The sequence below is a fragment of the Teleopsis dalmanni genome, chromosome 1 (genome assembly GCF_002237135.1).
Source record: "Teleopsis dalmanni isolate 2A chromosome 1, ASM223713v2, whole genome shotgun sequence".
Taxonomy (NCBI): Eukaryota; Metazoa; Arthropoda; class Insecta; order Diptera; family Diopsidae; genus Teleopsis; species Teleopsis dalmanni.
Genome location: NC_051846.1, coordinates 16,377,544 through 16,393,247, shown reverse-complemented (window position 1 = coordinate 16,393,247; position 15,704 = coordinate 16,377,544). Strand labels below are relative to the sequence as shown.

Sequence of the window (15,704 nt, the reverse complement as noted above, 5' to 3'; positions counted from 1 at the left end):
CGACCAAGCCATCATTTTTGGTCGCAGACCCCATGTTTTACCATACAGTCTTTGGCACGCATAAGTTGCTCTTAGAGCTTTGCCAGTTATATATGATAAATGGTTTTTCCAAGTAAGAGTTTTATCTAGAATTACTGCTAGATATTTCATTTCCTTAGATAGTATTAAGTCAGTGTCCCCTAACTTTAAGGTCCCTAGACTCATTTTCCTTCTTCTGGTGAAGGGTACTACATTTGTTTTATTCGGATTAATCGAGAGTCCTTTCTCTTGACACCAATTTTGAGTGATATCAAGAGCTAGTTGCATACGATCGGATATGGTGGAGTCAAATTTGCCTCTAACCATGATGACTAGATCATCTGCAAAGCCCTGAACTTCATATCCGAGGTCACCAAGAGACTGTAGGAGTTCGTCAATGACCAATAGCCATAAGAGTGGCGAAAGAACGCCTCCTTGAGGACATCCTTTGGTTGACTTGACAGTTAATCTCTTCGTCCCCATTTCAAAGATTATCGTCCTATTTTTCAGCATATTGAGAATCCATGTTATGATCAGTCTATGTATTCCTTTCCTGACCATTCCTGCCTCAATTGATCTGAATGTTGCATTATCAAAAGCTCCTGTAATGTCAACCGATGTGCAGAGAGCTATTTCCTTACCGTCTAAAGCCTTCTCGATTTTACTCGTCAGACTATGTATAGCGGTGTCGGTCGATTTGCCCGACTGATAAGCATACTGTTCAATATGTAGAGGTGAAGCTTTAATATAGACTTCCCTGATGTATTGATCTAGAATCTTCTCCATTGCTTTAAGCAGGAAAGAAGTAAGGCTAATGGGCCGAAAAGCTTTTGGCGTGTGGTCCGCCTTTTTGCCTGCTTTCGGTATGAAAGCTACCCTAGCCTTCGTCCAATGTTTAGGTATTACGCCTAATTCTAGACTTATCCTAAATAAGTTTGTTAATATCGGTGCTAATATATCAACGCCTTTCTGAAGAAGGCACGGTTGTATATTATCGATACCAGGTGATTTAAACGGGCTGAAAGTGGAAATGGCCCATTTAGTTTTATTGACTGTAAAGATTTTACGGGCCAGTGAAAGATCTCTTCGTGTAACCAATAAGAAACGAGTATCCTCGATGGTTTCCGTAGTCTCAGTTTACATGGCGCAGCCTGGAAAATGAGTGTCCAGCAAAAGCTGTCCCGTTTCTTCCAGACTTACCGTAAAGCTTCCGTCAGCCTTCTTTAACGTAGAGAGGCTATTTGAGTGGTCTTTATTTAGAGATTTCTGAAGTCTCGCAGCCGCAGGAAGTGTTTCAATCTCCTCGCAGTGCCTCCTCCATGATTCCCTCTTTGATTTCCTCAATTCCCTATTGTAAGCCGTTAAGGCACACTTGTAAGATGCCCAGTCCCCATTGGACTTGGCTCTATTAAGGAGCTGGCGGGCTTTTTTGCGTAAAATATCTAGTTCCCTATTCCACCATGGGACGTTCCTAGAACGTTTCTTTTTGATAAGTTCGCAGCTATTTTCAAAAGCCCCTGTAATAATATTTTCTAGTTTGTTAACCTCAAGATTTAGTTCCTGACAATTAGTAATCCTATTCCCAAGACAACTAATGTTTTGTTCTAAATAGAAGTTATATAGAGACCAGTTGGTCTTCCTAACATTTCTTATTTCGAAAGTGTCTTCAACTTCCCCTTCCAAATCAAAGCGTATATATCTGTGATCTGATAAGGAGTTCTCCTCCAACACCCTCCAATTTGAAATGTTATTTGATATAAATGCGCTTGCTAAAGTGAGATCTAATACCTCTTCCCTTATCGCATTTACAAAAGTAGGTTCGTTACCTTTATTAACTACCATTAAATTGTTAGTTGTGATATAATCAAAAAGTGACTCACCTCGTCTATTGATGTCTGTGCTTCCCCATACTGTATGGTGTGCGTTGGCGTCGCAGCACATTACCCACTGTAGGTTTCGGATACGGCAGTATTCTGTAAGCTGCTGGAGCTCGAGAGACACCGCTTCCTCTGCGTCGCCAGGGAGGTACAGAGATGCAAAAACTATTATTCTCGTCCCCCTAGTACTAGGCACTTCTGCCTGTACCGCCACCAGATCACGCTGTATAAGCTCTGTAATTGGAAGAGATTTAATGGTTTTGTTAATCATTATCGCCGTTCTAGGACGATCAACATTATTATCATAGATTAACTTACACGTTTTTGTCTGTAGACCGTTTATGCGCCCCTTTGTGGCCCATGGTTCTTGGATGGCCACAAAATCCAGACAGTGTTGTTCCACCAGGGCACTGAGCCTGTATGAAGCTGCTATAGCCCGGTGGAGGTTGATTTGGAGGCAATGAAGTTGCCTCCAAGAGTTTTGCGGATGTGGCGGAGTCCGGGACATTATATTCCAGACTGGCCCTTGCGGACCTTGCCGCCCTTCGTACCGCGCAGCAATTCCGCGGCCTCCGGGTCTTTTCGTTCCCATTTCCTCAGACGACCAGAGAGAGCGGAAGGTTTTCGGCCCTGGGCACGGATTCTGCCCCCTCTCAAGGGTGGTCCCCCGGAATTGAGACCCGTTTTCGGCTTCTGGTTGCTTGACTGAGCACAAGCCGCAGATGTTGTTGGTCGCTCATCTTCAACCACTTCCTTTGCTCTGTTTCCTTTATGTCTTGGTCTCAGCACGGCACTGCTAAGTCCATAGAAGACTTTATTGCCCAGCTTTCCGACCATTTCGGACGACATAGGATCCAGAGCAATCGCCATCTCGACGATATCGCCCTTATTGAGCCTGTGGAGTACCCGCCAGTCCCTGACACGCATGCCCGAATTTTGGCACTCAATTTTTCCCAGAATACGGTCGCTTTGCCAGGAAGCTGAGCCTGGGAAGTAGCCAACATAGATTTCAGACTTTGGCACTTCTGCCTCGTCCACTACCTTCAGCTGGGCTCCTTCCCACGGCTTCAAGGCTGGGATTGTCTCTTTAGACCAAGTTACAGTCTCGTCGTCCAGACAGTTAATGGTAAACCATCCGGGCTTTAGACTGTAACCGGCGAAATGAGGCTTCACCCCAGGAGCTCGATAAGTTTCGTACATCTTGTCGAGGATGCATTTCTGCACCTTGCCAATTTCCTCATTGGACCAAATGCCCTCTGGGAAATTGTGCGGTAGTATACCGATCTTCTTAGAGCGAACAGTCTCTGCTAGGGTAGGCTTTGAACAATGGTCTTCGGAAGAAGTACTCTGTTTAGCCTGCCCCACAGATACCGTCGCCACCTCTTTACTGGGACCAGGTTTGCCCCCGTGTGAGGTCTCTACTTCCTTCATCCTACTGAAAATCGGCAAAGCAGTTGCAGGCACTGTTGATTTATTATCAACTTTCTTGCCCTGTAGTGCAATCCGCTTTGTCGGTTTTGAGCTTGATGTTGGTGTAGAGCTGTCCGATCGGGATCTTTTTGGTGTTGCCTGCACTTCGTTAGTCGCAGTGGCCGGCTTTACTGCCAAGGACCTTGCTGTTTCCAGGGGGATGCCCTTGGCAAGTAAAGCCTTCAACCTTTTGCGTCCAGCGCCGGATAGCTTCACCCTCGTTTGAGTCTTTTTAGTTAGACCAGGCTCCAGAAGATCTCTCTCCTGTTCCGAGGAGATAGACATCCCAGCCGACTCTTGGCTAAGTGGAATGTCCATTTCCTCCGGCTTGTCGGGTAGAGGACCAGGTGCCCTCTCCAACAAGTCATGGTCCATTTGTTCACTGACGATGGTACCAGGTGCCCCCTCGTTCAGTGATAAGTTTTGGCTGTGTAAAGCCATATTTTGCACATTTAAAGGTGTGCAGTCCATAGAATTGAAAATGTTATTTAGTTCCATACAAAGTAAGTTTAAATAAACCGTGCAGGTTGGTCACCCATGAGCGCCCCCATGGGAAGGACAAATTGAAACCGTAGGTTTGCCAGACCTGGTACGGAGTTCGCTATTAAGCTTGACTCTACCCTGTCAAGCAAGTTCACCAGCATAGCTGTTCCACTGTGAGTTTAGGGGGTTTGTTTGGGGCAATAGGTATGTTCATATTCCAGTCTATCAAGACCTAGCCTTGGGAGCCTAGAATGTGTACAGACCCTGCCCTAGGGAGTTTTCCTTCTCCCCCGCCCGACTATCGGCGACCCACAAACAGCAGAGACATGACCGTACTGAAGGCGAGTCATTGGTCTGATAGATAGCCGCACTTTCCTATAGGACTGACCAATTAGCAAGTGTCCATTAAAGTCCACTAGCTAGCCTCAACGACTGATCAGGAATCGTAGATACCTACTTTCAACCTGTGCGTTGGCGGCAGTTCTTAGTTTGTGTGCTGAATCATGTCACATGAAAAATCATCATGTCATGACTTCCATATGACATGCTTCAGTCCACAATAAGCCCCTACACCACGACAAGGTGACTACCTAGCAAGGGGGACTAGGACATAGTAAGCTCCTTTTTCTCATAAACATAAAGGAGAATCATAATAAAAGGGTCACGAGTATAATATATCAGGATTAACACAATCCAAATCACTTATTGGTACCTATAATAATAAGAGATACCAGAATTGTACGAACCTATCAAAAGAAAACTTGGAATCATCACAGGAATCCTAACAGCGACTGGGTATACTTACGGATGCAAACTGTAGATTCTGTGACGAGAATAAGGTGTTGGTCACACATGTGCAGTTAAAATGCCCTGCGCTAATGCACATACGGAATAGGCTTGGGAATGCATATTGTTACGGAAGAGGCAATAAAACTCTGTAAAGTAATAATCTATACTACTTTTTATTGATGCCTCAAGGCTTAGAGACCTACTCTAAACCCAGAAAGGGACGCAAATAATAAATATCCTATTAACAAAAAATCAAAATTAACTTATATGATCGAATGATGACATATACAACAAAATCTTCAAAATCTTGATCACTCGTTGACAATATTCAAAATATTCTCCCAGATATGTGATTTTACTGATGATCTGGATATTTTGGTTAAAAATTGACTACGATTAATTTAAATGCCTTGTTAAGTCTATATGGCGAAAATACTATCTGTTTTGAAAGAGTCAATCAAGTTATATACCTGAAGATATGAGCTGTGCGTTCTAATATCGTGATCTATGAGGACATTATGACCTTACTAGATAGGAAAGTTCTCAATATGCAAGCCGATGCAGTATCAGTTTTAAGGCGCATCTTTATAGCAGTTTAATTCACAATGGGCATCTATCTACCATCACTTAGGAGTAAAGACTGATTAGTTTAAAAAAATATTTTGGCCTAATTTTTATAGATAAAAAAATTAATCAAATATTCTTTTCTATTAAATTTAATTTTATTAAATTTAGGAAATTAAATCTATTTTAATTGTCATTGAAAGAAAAAAAGAATATTTTTCAAAATTCAAAAATGCATTTTTGGCACTACTTATTTAGGACCTAATCTATTCAAAATTACAAAATTAAAATACTCCAAAAATTATTTAGAAATCCAAACATAATGAACTTCGGATACAAAAGTCTTTAATTCATCTTTAATCTTTTAAAAATAAGTGCTCCAAAAATGCTGTTTATAAATTGCATTAATAGATGTTTAGGACAACCAATTCAATATAACTGTAAAAATTTAGAAAGTAATGTGATTATTCAGAAGATCCTTGGTAAGTAATTAAGTCGATTATACATTGATTACACAGCAATAAAAAAATATCTGATCAATTTTGTATTTCACATAAGATGTTCAGAAGAATTTTCACAGGAGTAAATACAACACAAAGAGAAATATAAATAAGGACGATACACCCACCATGTCAGGGGCCAAATCTGATAAATCGGGCAAGAAGTTAGTGGCTCTCGAAGAAGCCATCAGATTCATGAAGGATTGCTTTCTAGTTTCTTGTGTACCCGAAGATCATGCATACATCATGGCAAAGACGTTAGCAGCAGCTGACTATCGTGGTCACTTCAGCCATGGAATGAATCGCCTGGAAATGTACATAAATGATTTGGCTATAAACGCAACAGATGGCACTGCCATTCCTAAAATATTGAATGAAACACCTTCAACTGCTTGGGTTGATGGCTGCAATGGTTTAGGTGCTGTAGTAGGCAATTTCTGTATGGATTTGGCTATTAGAAAAGCTAAAGCTGTAGGCGTAGGTTGGGTCTGTGCAAAGGGTTCTAATCACTATGGCATGGCTGGTTATTATGTTATGCATGCTATGGATAATGGACTTGTTGGAATTTCTATGACGAATACTTCGCCTTTGATGGTGCCAACGCGTTCGAAAGAACCTGCACTTGGTACTAATCCACTTGCCCTTGGCGCACCTGGTAAAAATGATGAATTTCTTTTGGATATGGCCACTACTGCAGTTGCATTAGGTAAGATTGAGATACAGCGTCGCAAAGCTGAACCATTGCCCAATGGTTGGGCACAAGATCCAAATGGTAATGTAACTACCGATCCCGAATTGGCTTTTGCCACTGGCTGTCTTATGCCACTTGGTGGGGCGGAAATAAATTCTGGCTATAAAGGATATGGTTTAGGTGCTATGGTCGAAGTGATGAGTGGTGTAATGGCAGGGTCTAACTACTCCACAAAAATACGTAAATGGACGCATGCGGGTGCTCACACTGCAGCCGATTTGGGTCAAGTTTTCATAGCTGTAGATCCAAATTGCTTCGCGCCCGGATTTAAAGAACGTATCACTGATCTTAATTCACGTTTAAGAAACTGTAAACCGGTAAGATTATATATATTAAATATTAAAAGTATGTATTGTTGTTGCTGGTAAAGCAACGCTTTCTTTATATGGTGACAAAGAAGCTATATTTAAAATATAGAGGGATTTCGAATAGCAAAGAAAGAAACAAAGGACAAACACAAAAATTTATTTAATTTTATTGAAATTTGGCTGACCATACAATGCTGTTTCGAGTATTGCCAAGTACTCATCATCAGTGATCTTAGGAAATAATCGAATTTTAATTAGTTTAACATGTAGTCTGTATATAATTTATTTGGACTGCAAGTACCAGGTCAAGAACTCGTGCCTGTCAAATTATTAGGTGTACCGGTATGAAATGAGCGTTAAGATACAAATGTTCCGACAGGGAACATTTGTTGTGAACGAGCCTTTATTTTTTTTTTGTTTGTTTGCTATGACATGTGTGAAATATATTTAGTATACATCAAGTCATTGAACAGACAACATCATATTTTTTCATCGTGTTAAAAATGTCGAATTTTGTACCAGAAAGTGATGATTTGCGGAAAGCAATAATTTTTTGTTTTCATTTGAAGAAAAGTGGTGCAGAGTCGCATCGAATGCTTGCCGGATTGTTACTGGCGATGAAAAATGGATTTATTTTAAGAATCCTAGACGGAAAAAATCATGGGTTAATCCGGGACAACCATCAACATCGACTGCAAAACCAGATCGATTCGGCAAGAAGACAATGCTGTGTGTTTGGTGGGACCAGAAAGGTGTGGTGTATCACGAGCTCCTAAAACCTGGTGAAACCGTCAATGCTGGTCGCTATGAACAACAAATGATAAATTTGAACCATGCATTGATCGAGAAACGACCAGAATGGGCCAGAAGGCACGGCAAGGTAATTCTGCTCCATGACAACGCACCTGCACACAAAGCAAAACGGGTTCAGGATGCAATCAAAACACTTGGCTGGGAGCTGCTACCCCACCCGCCGTATTCACCAGACTTGGCTCCTTAAGACTACCATTTGTTTTCATCGATGGGAAACGCATTGGCTGAGCAGCACTTTGATTCCTACGAGGTGGTCGAAAATTGGGTGTCTGGTTGGTTTGTTTTAAAAGACGAACAATTTTTTTGGCTTGGTATCCACAAATTGCCAGAGAGGTGGTGAAAATGTGTAGAAAGCAATGGCCAATACTTTGAATAAAATGCTTTTTACTTTCCTATTAATAATTAGTGTTTTATTTTCACCAAAAAACGCTCATTTCATACCGGTACACCTGGTAAAAGCAATGAATAATCGTGTTTATCCACGAGTAGCCAAGGCTGCATACACTTTCTGTGCTCTAGCCACCTTTTTGTTACTTTTTTATTAAATTAGTGACATTAACCAAAGCACTTGCCGTGTTTATATCAGAACGAGCTTATTAACTACAGCTTTATTTGAAAACACAAGTTCAATGAATTGAAAGTTAACTTTTGAATTCGCCTATTTTTTATTTTTCAAAATTAAATTTTTAACAATCCTCTTTTTTTCACAGACTGATTCATCAAAACCAGTGCTTGTCGCTGGTGATAAAGAGAGCCTGTTTATGCAATCTGTGGATGCTGCAGGAGGCATTCAATATCTGGAAAATCAATTAAAAACTTGTGAAGCTCTAGCCCAACGATTACATATCAAACCAATAAATTTCATTTAAGTAAAATATTTTATAAGTGTTTTATGAGTAATTATTTATGACATGATGATGACGTTATGACTTTGCATTTAAAATCTACTTTAGCTTCATTTAATGATTTTTGTACTTGCAACCTTTTTATTTTTATAATTAAAGCTTTTTTAAATTTAATGTTGATAAGAAATAAAAAATTGAAAATAGATTTTACGTAAAAAATGAAGACTTTTGACTAATTAATGATATACGTCACGCACCACATAAAAATTAATATTTCTTTTTCTTCTCAAATGTCTGATCGATATCGCAAATATAAGTATTAAAAAGATTGCCCACTTTGTCAAAGTGACAAAGTATTTTCTAGTTCCGAAATAGTGGTATTTCTACCAATAGAGCAGTCAACGTGTCCCATAACTTTGGTATAATAATAGACCTTCTCCCAGTGACAAAGTGAATCTTGTTTTTGAATCTACCATCACTGCAGTCACTGCAGTCACTTGAATCTACCATCCATTTCACAAAACGCATTAAAGGAAAAGGGAAGATATCTCAAAAAAATATTTTATCTAATGTAAGGATCTAGTAAGTAATAGCAAATAGTAATAGGGAGATTGTAGTATTTTACCCAGATATACAAAATACATGAAAGCGGCAACTCTGACGTCACATTTTGACGTTTGATTTTTAAGTGTGTTGTCCAGTGCGTTATAGATAGGCAAAGTATAAAATTGAGAAATTGATAATAAATGAAAACTTACTAAATATCCGGAATCTGGGCCGGGACTTTTTTGTGGACTAGGACATAGTAAGCTCCTTTTTCTCATAAACATAAAGGAGAATCATAATAAAAGGGTCACGAGTATAATATACCAGGATTAACACAATCCAAATCACTTATTGGTACCTATAATACTAAGAGATACCAGAATTGTATGAACCTATCAAAAGAAAACTTGGAATCATCACAGGAATCCTAACAGGGCACTGTAAACTAAAATACTACCTTACACGACTGGGTATACTTAAGGATGCAAACTGTAGATTCTGTAAAGAGAATAAGGTGTCGGGCACACAAGTGCTGTTAGAATGCCCTGCGCTAATGCACATACGGAATAGACTTGGGAATGAGACCTACTCTAAACCCAGAAAGGGATACAATGGACCTGACGGCCACAGTAACATCCCCTAACAATAATAATAATAATAAATATCCTATTAACAAAAAATCAAAATTAACTTATATGATCGAATGAAAACATATACAACAAAATCTTCAAAATCTTGACCACTAGTAGACAATATTCTGAACAGATATATGATTATGATATATGATCCCAGATATGTGATTTTACTGATGATCTTGATATTTTGGTTAAAAACTGACTACGATTAATTTAAATGCCATGTTAAGTCTACATGGCGAAAACACTATCTGTTTTGAAAGAGTCAATCAAGTTATATACCTGATGATATGAGTTGTGCGATCTAATAGCGTGATCTATGAGGACATTATGACCTTACTAGATAGGAAAGTTCTCAATATGCAAGCCGATGCAGTATCAGTTTTAAGGCGCATCTTTATAGCAGTTTAATTCACAATGGGCATCTAACTACCATCACTTAGGAGTAAAGACTGATTAGTTTAAAAAAATATTTTGGCCTAATTTTTATAGATAAAAAAATTAATCAAATATTCTTTTCTATTAAATTTAATTTTATTAAATTTAGGAAATTAAATCTATTTTAATTGTCATTGAAAGAAAAAAAGAATATTTTTCAAAATTCAAAAATGCATTTTTGGCACTACTTATTTAGGACCTAATCTATTCAAAATTACAAAATTAAATAACTGCAAAAATTATTTAGAAATCCAAACATAATGAACTTCGGATACAAAAGTCTTTAATTCATCTTTAATCTTTTAAAAATAAGTGCTCCAAAAATGCTGTTTTTAAATTGCATTAATAGATGTTTACGGCAAGCAATTCAACATAAATGTAAAAATTTAAAATGTAATGTGATTATTCAGAAGATCCTTGGTAAGTAATTAAGTCGATTATACATTGATTACACAGCAATAAAAATATATCTGATCAATTTTGTATTTCACATAAGATGTTCAGAAGAATTTTCACAGGAGTAAATGCAACACAAAGAGAAATAAAAATAAGGGCGGTAAAACCACCACATCAGGGACCAAATCTGGCAAGAAGTTAGTGGCTATGGAAGAAGTCATCAGATTCATTAAGGATTGCTTTATAGCTTCCTGTGTACCCGAAGATCATGCATGTATCATGGCAAAGACGTTAGCAGCGTGCGATTATCGCGGTATTATGAGCCATGGCATGAATCGAGTCGAAATGTATATTAACATGTTGAAAACGAATGCTTTGGATGGTTGTGTAAAACCGGTAATTAAATGCGAAACACCAGCAACAGCATGGGTAGACGGCAAGAATGGTCTTGGTGCAGTTATTGCACATTTCTGCATGGAGCTTGCAATGGGTAAAGCTGAAGAGGTCGGTATAGGATTTGTGGTAGCACAGCATTCGAATCATTATATTGTTCCTGGTCTGTACAACTTAAAAGCTATGGAAAAGGGCTATATCGGCATAAATATGAGTAATACATGGCCATTAATGGCGCCGAAAGGAGCAAAAGAACCTATACTTGGCACTAATCCTATATCCATTGGTGCACCAGGTGCTGATGATCATTATCTATTTGATGTAGCCACAACTCAAGTGGCCGTTGGAAAACTTGAGGTTGCTTCACGCAAGGGGCCAACCATACCGGCGGGCTGGGCTTTAGATAAGGACGGAAAACCGACTACTGATGTTAAGAAAGCTCTCGAAGCGAAATTGTTGCTTCCATTGGGTGGAATTGATTTCGGTTACAAAGGTTATGGCCTGGCTGGTGCAATTGATATACTTACTGGTGTGTTAGGAGATTCTGACTTTTCCAAAAATATTGTTTTTAAAGAAGGCGTTCCAATGAACTTGGGACAAAATTTCTTAGTCATAAATCCAAATATGTTTGCACCAGATTTTAAAGAGCGCTTAACTTGTTTTAATCAAACTTTAAGAAGTTGCAAAGTTGTAAGTAAATTCAAATATATTTCTAATCTAATGCGATATTTATAAAAAAATTGTTGTTAGGACAATGAGAAAAATAAGCTGATGATTCCTGGAGATACAGAAATCCAACGCATGAAAGAAGTGGTCAAAGCGGGTGGTATCGAATATACAGAAAATCAGCTGCAAGCATGCGAAAAACTGTCCAAGGAACTCGACGTGGAGCCATTGCAATTTGTTTGTTAAAAATTAATAGTGTTAATGAATAATAATATTTTCGATAAAAAAAACTTTCAAATAAAATAGAGAAACTAGAAATAGTTCAAAATAATATGTATAATATATCTTATCTTTTTTTTATTTTCTAAACGCGGTAACTGTATATTAAGCTTTAAAAAAACTACGACTTGACGGTTAGTGCCGGTTTTAATAGAGAGTATCATGTAATTATACAGAACGTAACTGTCTGGACTTAAAAAAATTAATGATAACATTATGATATGATGTGATTTTATGATAATATCTACAGCATATAGAAATTTTAATTTGAATTTAAAGCCTTAAACACTATGATCAAGAATGAGGGATAGCCTCAGAAGCTATGAGAGTCACTCCATTAAGTACACATTTTTTGTTAGAAACAACATTAGCCTGTAAGCTATACTTCACTAAATATTGTTAAATTGATCAATAGGTTGAATTTGACCAGGTCCGTTTATGAGACATTCTCTAATGATAACATAAAGATCGTGGTACCTCATTGTCAGTGGTAAAAGTAGTGTCTGCTCTGATTAGTTTTTGCATGTTAAAGCTCATAAAGGTAGCTACTTATTGTGTGGCATATTACATACGTTTAGAGAGTATAAGACTCTTCCACTTGTTTAAAAAATGCTTCACTACCTATCACTAAAATCTCTTTACCCATGACAAGATTTGAAAATTACATATTAAAATATTTTTTAAAATATAATACAATAGACTTCAAAACTCTTTGCACATAGTTTCTTTGGCCCCCATTCTTCAAAATTTCTGTTTTTAAATTTTAACTTTTGCGAAATTTGATGAAAATTAACCGTTAACTGTGACATGCTCCATTAAACTATCTCGGTTCAAAAACTCTCCATAATGGCTTTGAAATTGTGTATATCAACTGCTGCCAATTATATAGTCAAGTACTTGCGTGCCCAATTAGTCCCTAAGATATATTCGAATAGTAAGTACGGCTCTGCTCTCTTGCATTTTAATCTATCTAACCCTATCTCAACTTTATAGATTTGTACAAGATCTGGCGTCAAAATGATCTTACGCCCACATATTCCACAGGCAACGCAAAATCCAAATCTGAAAAAAAATTAGTTTCATTTAAGGAATCAAAACGATTTATTTATGATTGTTTCGTTGCCTCTGATGTACCCAAAGATCATGCTAAGGCCATGGCTGGCATATTGGCGAGTTGCGATTACCGTGGTATAATGAGTCATGGTATGAATCGACTCGAAATGTATATGAAGGAAATTAAAAGTGGAAACACTGACCCTTGTGCTAAACCCAAAATTTTGTCCGAAACCTCAGCTGTGGCCTGGGTAGATGGTCGACATGGTTTAGGTGTTGTTGTTGCTGAATTTTGTATGGATTTGGCTATAAAAAAAGCGAAAAAGATTGGCGTTGGTTGGGTGAGTGCAAAAAACTCAAATCATTATGTTGTGCCAGCACTATACTGTCTAAGAGCAATGAAGCAGGGATTAATAGGTATTACAATGACAAACACTTCACCACTAATGGCACCAAAAGGTGCGAAACATGCGATTCTTGGTACAAATCCCTTATCTATTGGTGCTCCAGGATGTGATGATCAGTTTCTGTTCGATGTGGCCACAACCCAAGTTGCTTTAGGAAAACTTGAACTGGCTAAACGTAAAGGATCAACAATACCCGAAGGCTGGGCATTAGATAAAGAAGGAAAGCCAACGACAGATGTGAATAAAGCTCTTGAAGCTAATAACTTACTACCATTGGGAGGTCTTGAATTTGGATATAAGGGTTACGGTTTAGGTGCAGCTGTGGATGTTTTATCGGGAGTTTTGTCAGGTGCAACATATTCAACAATGGTTGGTGGTAGAGGCAAACCAAAAAACTTGGGTCAATTATTTGTGGTAATTGATCCATGCTTTTTCGCACCAGATTTTCAACAGCGTCTAACTCATTTCAATTGCCTTTTAAGAAATTGTGAAGTGGTAAGTAGTATTTGGACTTACTTTTTTTAATTTTAAAGATCTAAAACATCATTAATTTGTTAGGCTGATCCAAAGAATCCAATTCTTGTGCCAGGTGATATAGAAATCAAGCGATTAAAACAAGTAGAAAAAGCTGGTGGCATTGAATACACAGACAATCAATTAAAAACTTGTGAAAATCTGGCAAATAAACTAAAAGTGAAGCCATTACAGTTTGAATGAGTCCATAACATCAACAATCCCTAACATATGTTAATTGTATTGTGAATTTCTATGATTGTACCGAGATGTGTGAAGCATGTTTTAAATTCTGAACAGTATTAAAAGTGCGTTTTTATTTCGGTTAGTTTTATGGTATTTGAGTCAATGCAGATATCAAGGAAAATTTTTTGTGTATTACTATAGAATAAACAAGTTAGAGATTCAAGATTTCGTATGAGTCTCAACTCATACTAATGTAGTCTTCAAGTTGTCTTCATATATGGGAGTCTGAAGTTTTTCAACTCTTGATTAGGGAAGTTAACTCAAACAATCTCTAAACGTTGTGTATAAAAATTTAAAAGGGTGTTTACATAGCTATTATAATGTGTTGAAATTAACTGCAAACAGATTTTAATTTTAGTAGAAAAAAATTGTCTTGTGGAGCTTGAGGTCTACAGCTCAAGCTGTACTTTCATGTGGATCTTTCTAATGCCCATTTGTTTTAATTTTAATCCACCTCAGTCCAACTTTAGCGAACATTCATAAAGCTGTGCGGCATTCTTGAAAGCTTTATTCTGATAATGAGTTCAATGTTTGAAATTTAAGAAATCGAACAACATTTTAACATCCTGTCAGATTCTCTATTAAGATACTCCATCAAACTCTATACTCTACATATCCAGGTTGTATTATAAGGTTATAAGGTTGTACACCTTATTAGCTTCTGTTAGCGTCTATGTTTTCGAACCTTTGCATAGTACTTGAGAATTAAAGCACATGTGCACTTTTCTTATAGGAATTATAACTACAGAAGGACAAGTATTTACGTTTACTTTAAATTCATTAGGGTTCGGGTGTATATCTTGAGTATTGAAAATATTTTGTGGAAGACTTTTATAGACATTCCATTTGCCCTTCCATTTCTAATTTTTTCCTTATATTTTATCTTCAAATTTCTCAACTGTTGCTGCTGTTATGATTTTTGCTATTGCATTATATGCGTATGACTATGAGCAAATATTAATGTAAATAAATATCAATTTAATTTATGTTTAAGAATTTAAAATTGTATTCATAAAAAAGTAAGTATTAAATTCTCGTTTATATCACTCAATTGAGTTAATTATTGGGAAATCGATTGAACCTTTTAATATTTTTGACGACGTTCATTACCATTAAGCCACCATAAAGAGTACACACAGATAAAGAAAATAAGACCCTAATTCATTGATTCGACATCATTCACAAAAACTTGGTCTCTCACGAATTTTACTGTGGAAGATTTTGTACAAAGTGCAAGAATTGAATCTGGACAATTATTCCTTCCTACGAGATTTCAACAAAATGTGCTTCAATGGTTGGATATCAGTCCAATATTTAATCGCAAAATTTATTAAAATTATTAATATCGTCGCAATTGAAGCAATAAATACGCAATAGAGATATATGTATGAGTTCTTGACCCACCCGAAAAAATTGCTCTATAAGACACGAACAGTTCAAAAAGATGAATAACATATTTTTTTAATTTTAGGACTGATAAAATATAAAATACAAAAATGTAAAAAGATTAAAATGCATTTTATTCATACAGAGAGAGTATGAAAATCTCAGAGTCATCAAAGTATATTGATTCTTCGTTACAGTACGACTATGTTGCAATTTTGGAGGGAAGTTTTTATATTTATGCGCACTTCTAAAAAAACACTTATTTTTATTTTTGTTTTTGTTTTTATAAGCTGTTTCGTCCACAACATCCTTTGGCATTTAGCACATC

General features: G+C 37.2%; 3 protein-coding genes across 3 annotated transcripts; all 3 read left to right on the top strand.

Moving 5' to 3' along the window:
• Positions 1 to 5,413: 5,413 nt before the first annotated feature.
• LOC119668677 (uncharacterized oxidoreductase YjmC-like) lies at positions 5,414 to 8,450 on the top strand. Its single transcript, XM_038078262.1, has 3 exons — positions 5,414 to 5,683; positions 5,760 to 6,769; positions 8,284 to 8,450. The coding sequence occupies exons 1-3, from the start codon at positions 5,587 to 5,589 to the stop codon at positions 8,440 to 8,442; spliced, it is 1,266 nt and encodes a 421-aa protein (XP_037934190.1). The 5' UTR covers positions 5,414 to 5,586; the 3' UTR covers positions 8,443 to 8,450.
• A 1,735-nt stretch (positions 8,451 to 10,185) lies between these two features.
• On the top strand, positions 10,186 to 11,798 carry LOC119673205 (uncharacterized oxidoreductase YjmC-like). Its single transcript, XM_038084441.1, has 3 exons — positions 10,186 to 10,457; positions 10,534 to 11,516; positions 11,577 to 11,798. The coding sequence occupies exons 1-3, from the start codon at positions 10,361 to 10,363 to the stop codon at positions 11,736 to 11,738; spliced, it is 1,242 nt and encodes a 413-aa protein (XP_037940369.1). The 5' UTR covers positions 10,186 to 10,360; the 3' UTR covers positions 11,739 to 11,798.
• A 675-nt stretch (positions 11,799 to 12,473) lies between these two features.
• On the top strand, positions 12,474 to 14,046 carry LOC119672885 (uncharacterized oxidoreductase YjmC-like). Its single transcript, XM_038084046.1, has 3 exons — positions 12,474 to 12,705; positions 12,765 to 13,726; positions 13,790 to 14,046. The coding sequence occupies exons 1-3, from the start codon at positions 12,618 to 12,620 to the stop codon at positions 13,946 to 13,948; spliced, it is 1,209 nt and encodes a 402-aa protein (XP_037939974.1). The 5' UTR covers positions 12,474 to 12,617; the 3' UTR covers positions 13,949 to 14,046.
• Positions 14,047 to 15,704: the final 1,658 nt, after the last annotated feature.

Coding starts and splice junctions, on each gene's coding strand:
- LOC119672885 (XM_038084046.1), top strand. CDS start 12,618: ATGGCTTTGAAATTGTGTATATCAACTGCTGCCAATTATATAGTCAAG. Junction 12,706..12,764: donor CCCTAAGATATATTCGAATA/GTAAGTACGGCT, acceptor TCAACTTTATAG/ATTTGTACAAGATCTGGCGT. Junction 13,727..13,789: donor TTTTAAGAAATTGTGAAGTG/GTAAGTAGTATT, acceptor TTAATTTGTTAG/GCTGATCCAAAGAATCCAAT.
- LOC119668677 (XM_038078262.1), top strand. CDS start 5,587: ATGCTGTTTATAAATTGCATTAATAGATGTTTAGGACAACCAATTCAA. Junction 5,684..5,759: donor GATTATTCAGAAGATCCTTG/GTAAGTAATTAA, acceptor ATTTCACATAAG/ATGTTCAGAAGAATTTTCAC. Junction 6,770..8,283: donor GTTTAAGAAACTGTAAACCG/GTAAGATTATAT, acceptor TTTTTTTCACAG/ACTGATTCATCAAAACCAGT.
- LOC119673205 (XM_038084441.1), top strand. CDS start 10,361: ATGCTGTTTTTAAATTGCATTAATAGATGTTTACGGCAAGCAATTCAA. Junction 10,458..10,533: donor GATTATTCAGAAGATCCTTG/GTAAGTAATTAA, acceptor ATTTCACATAAG/ATGTTCAGAAGAATTTTCAC. Junction 11,517..11,576: donor CTTTAAGAAGTTGCAAAGTT/GTAAGTAAATTC, acceptor AATTGTTGTTAG/GACAATGAGAAAAATAAGCT.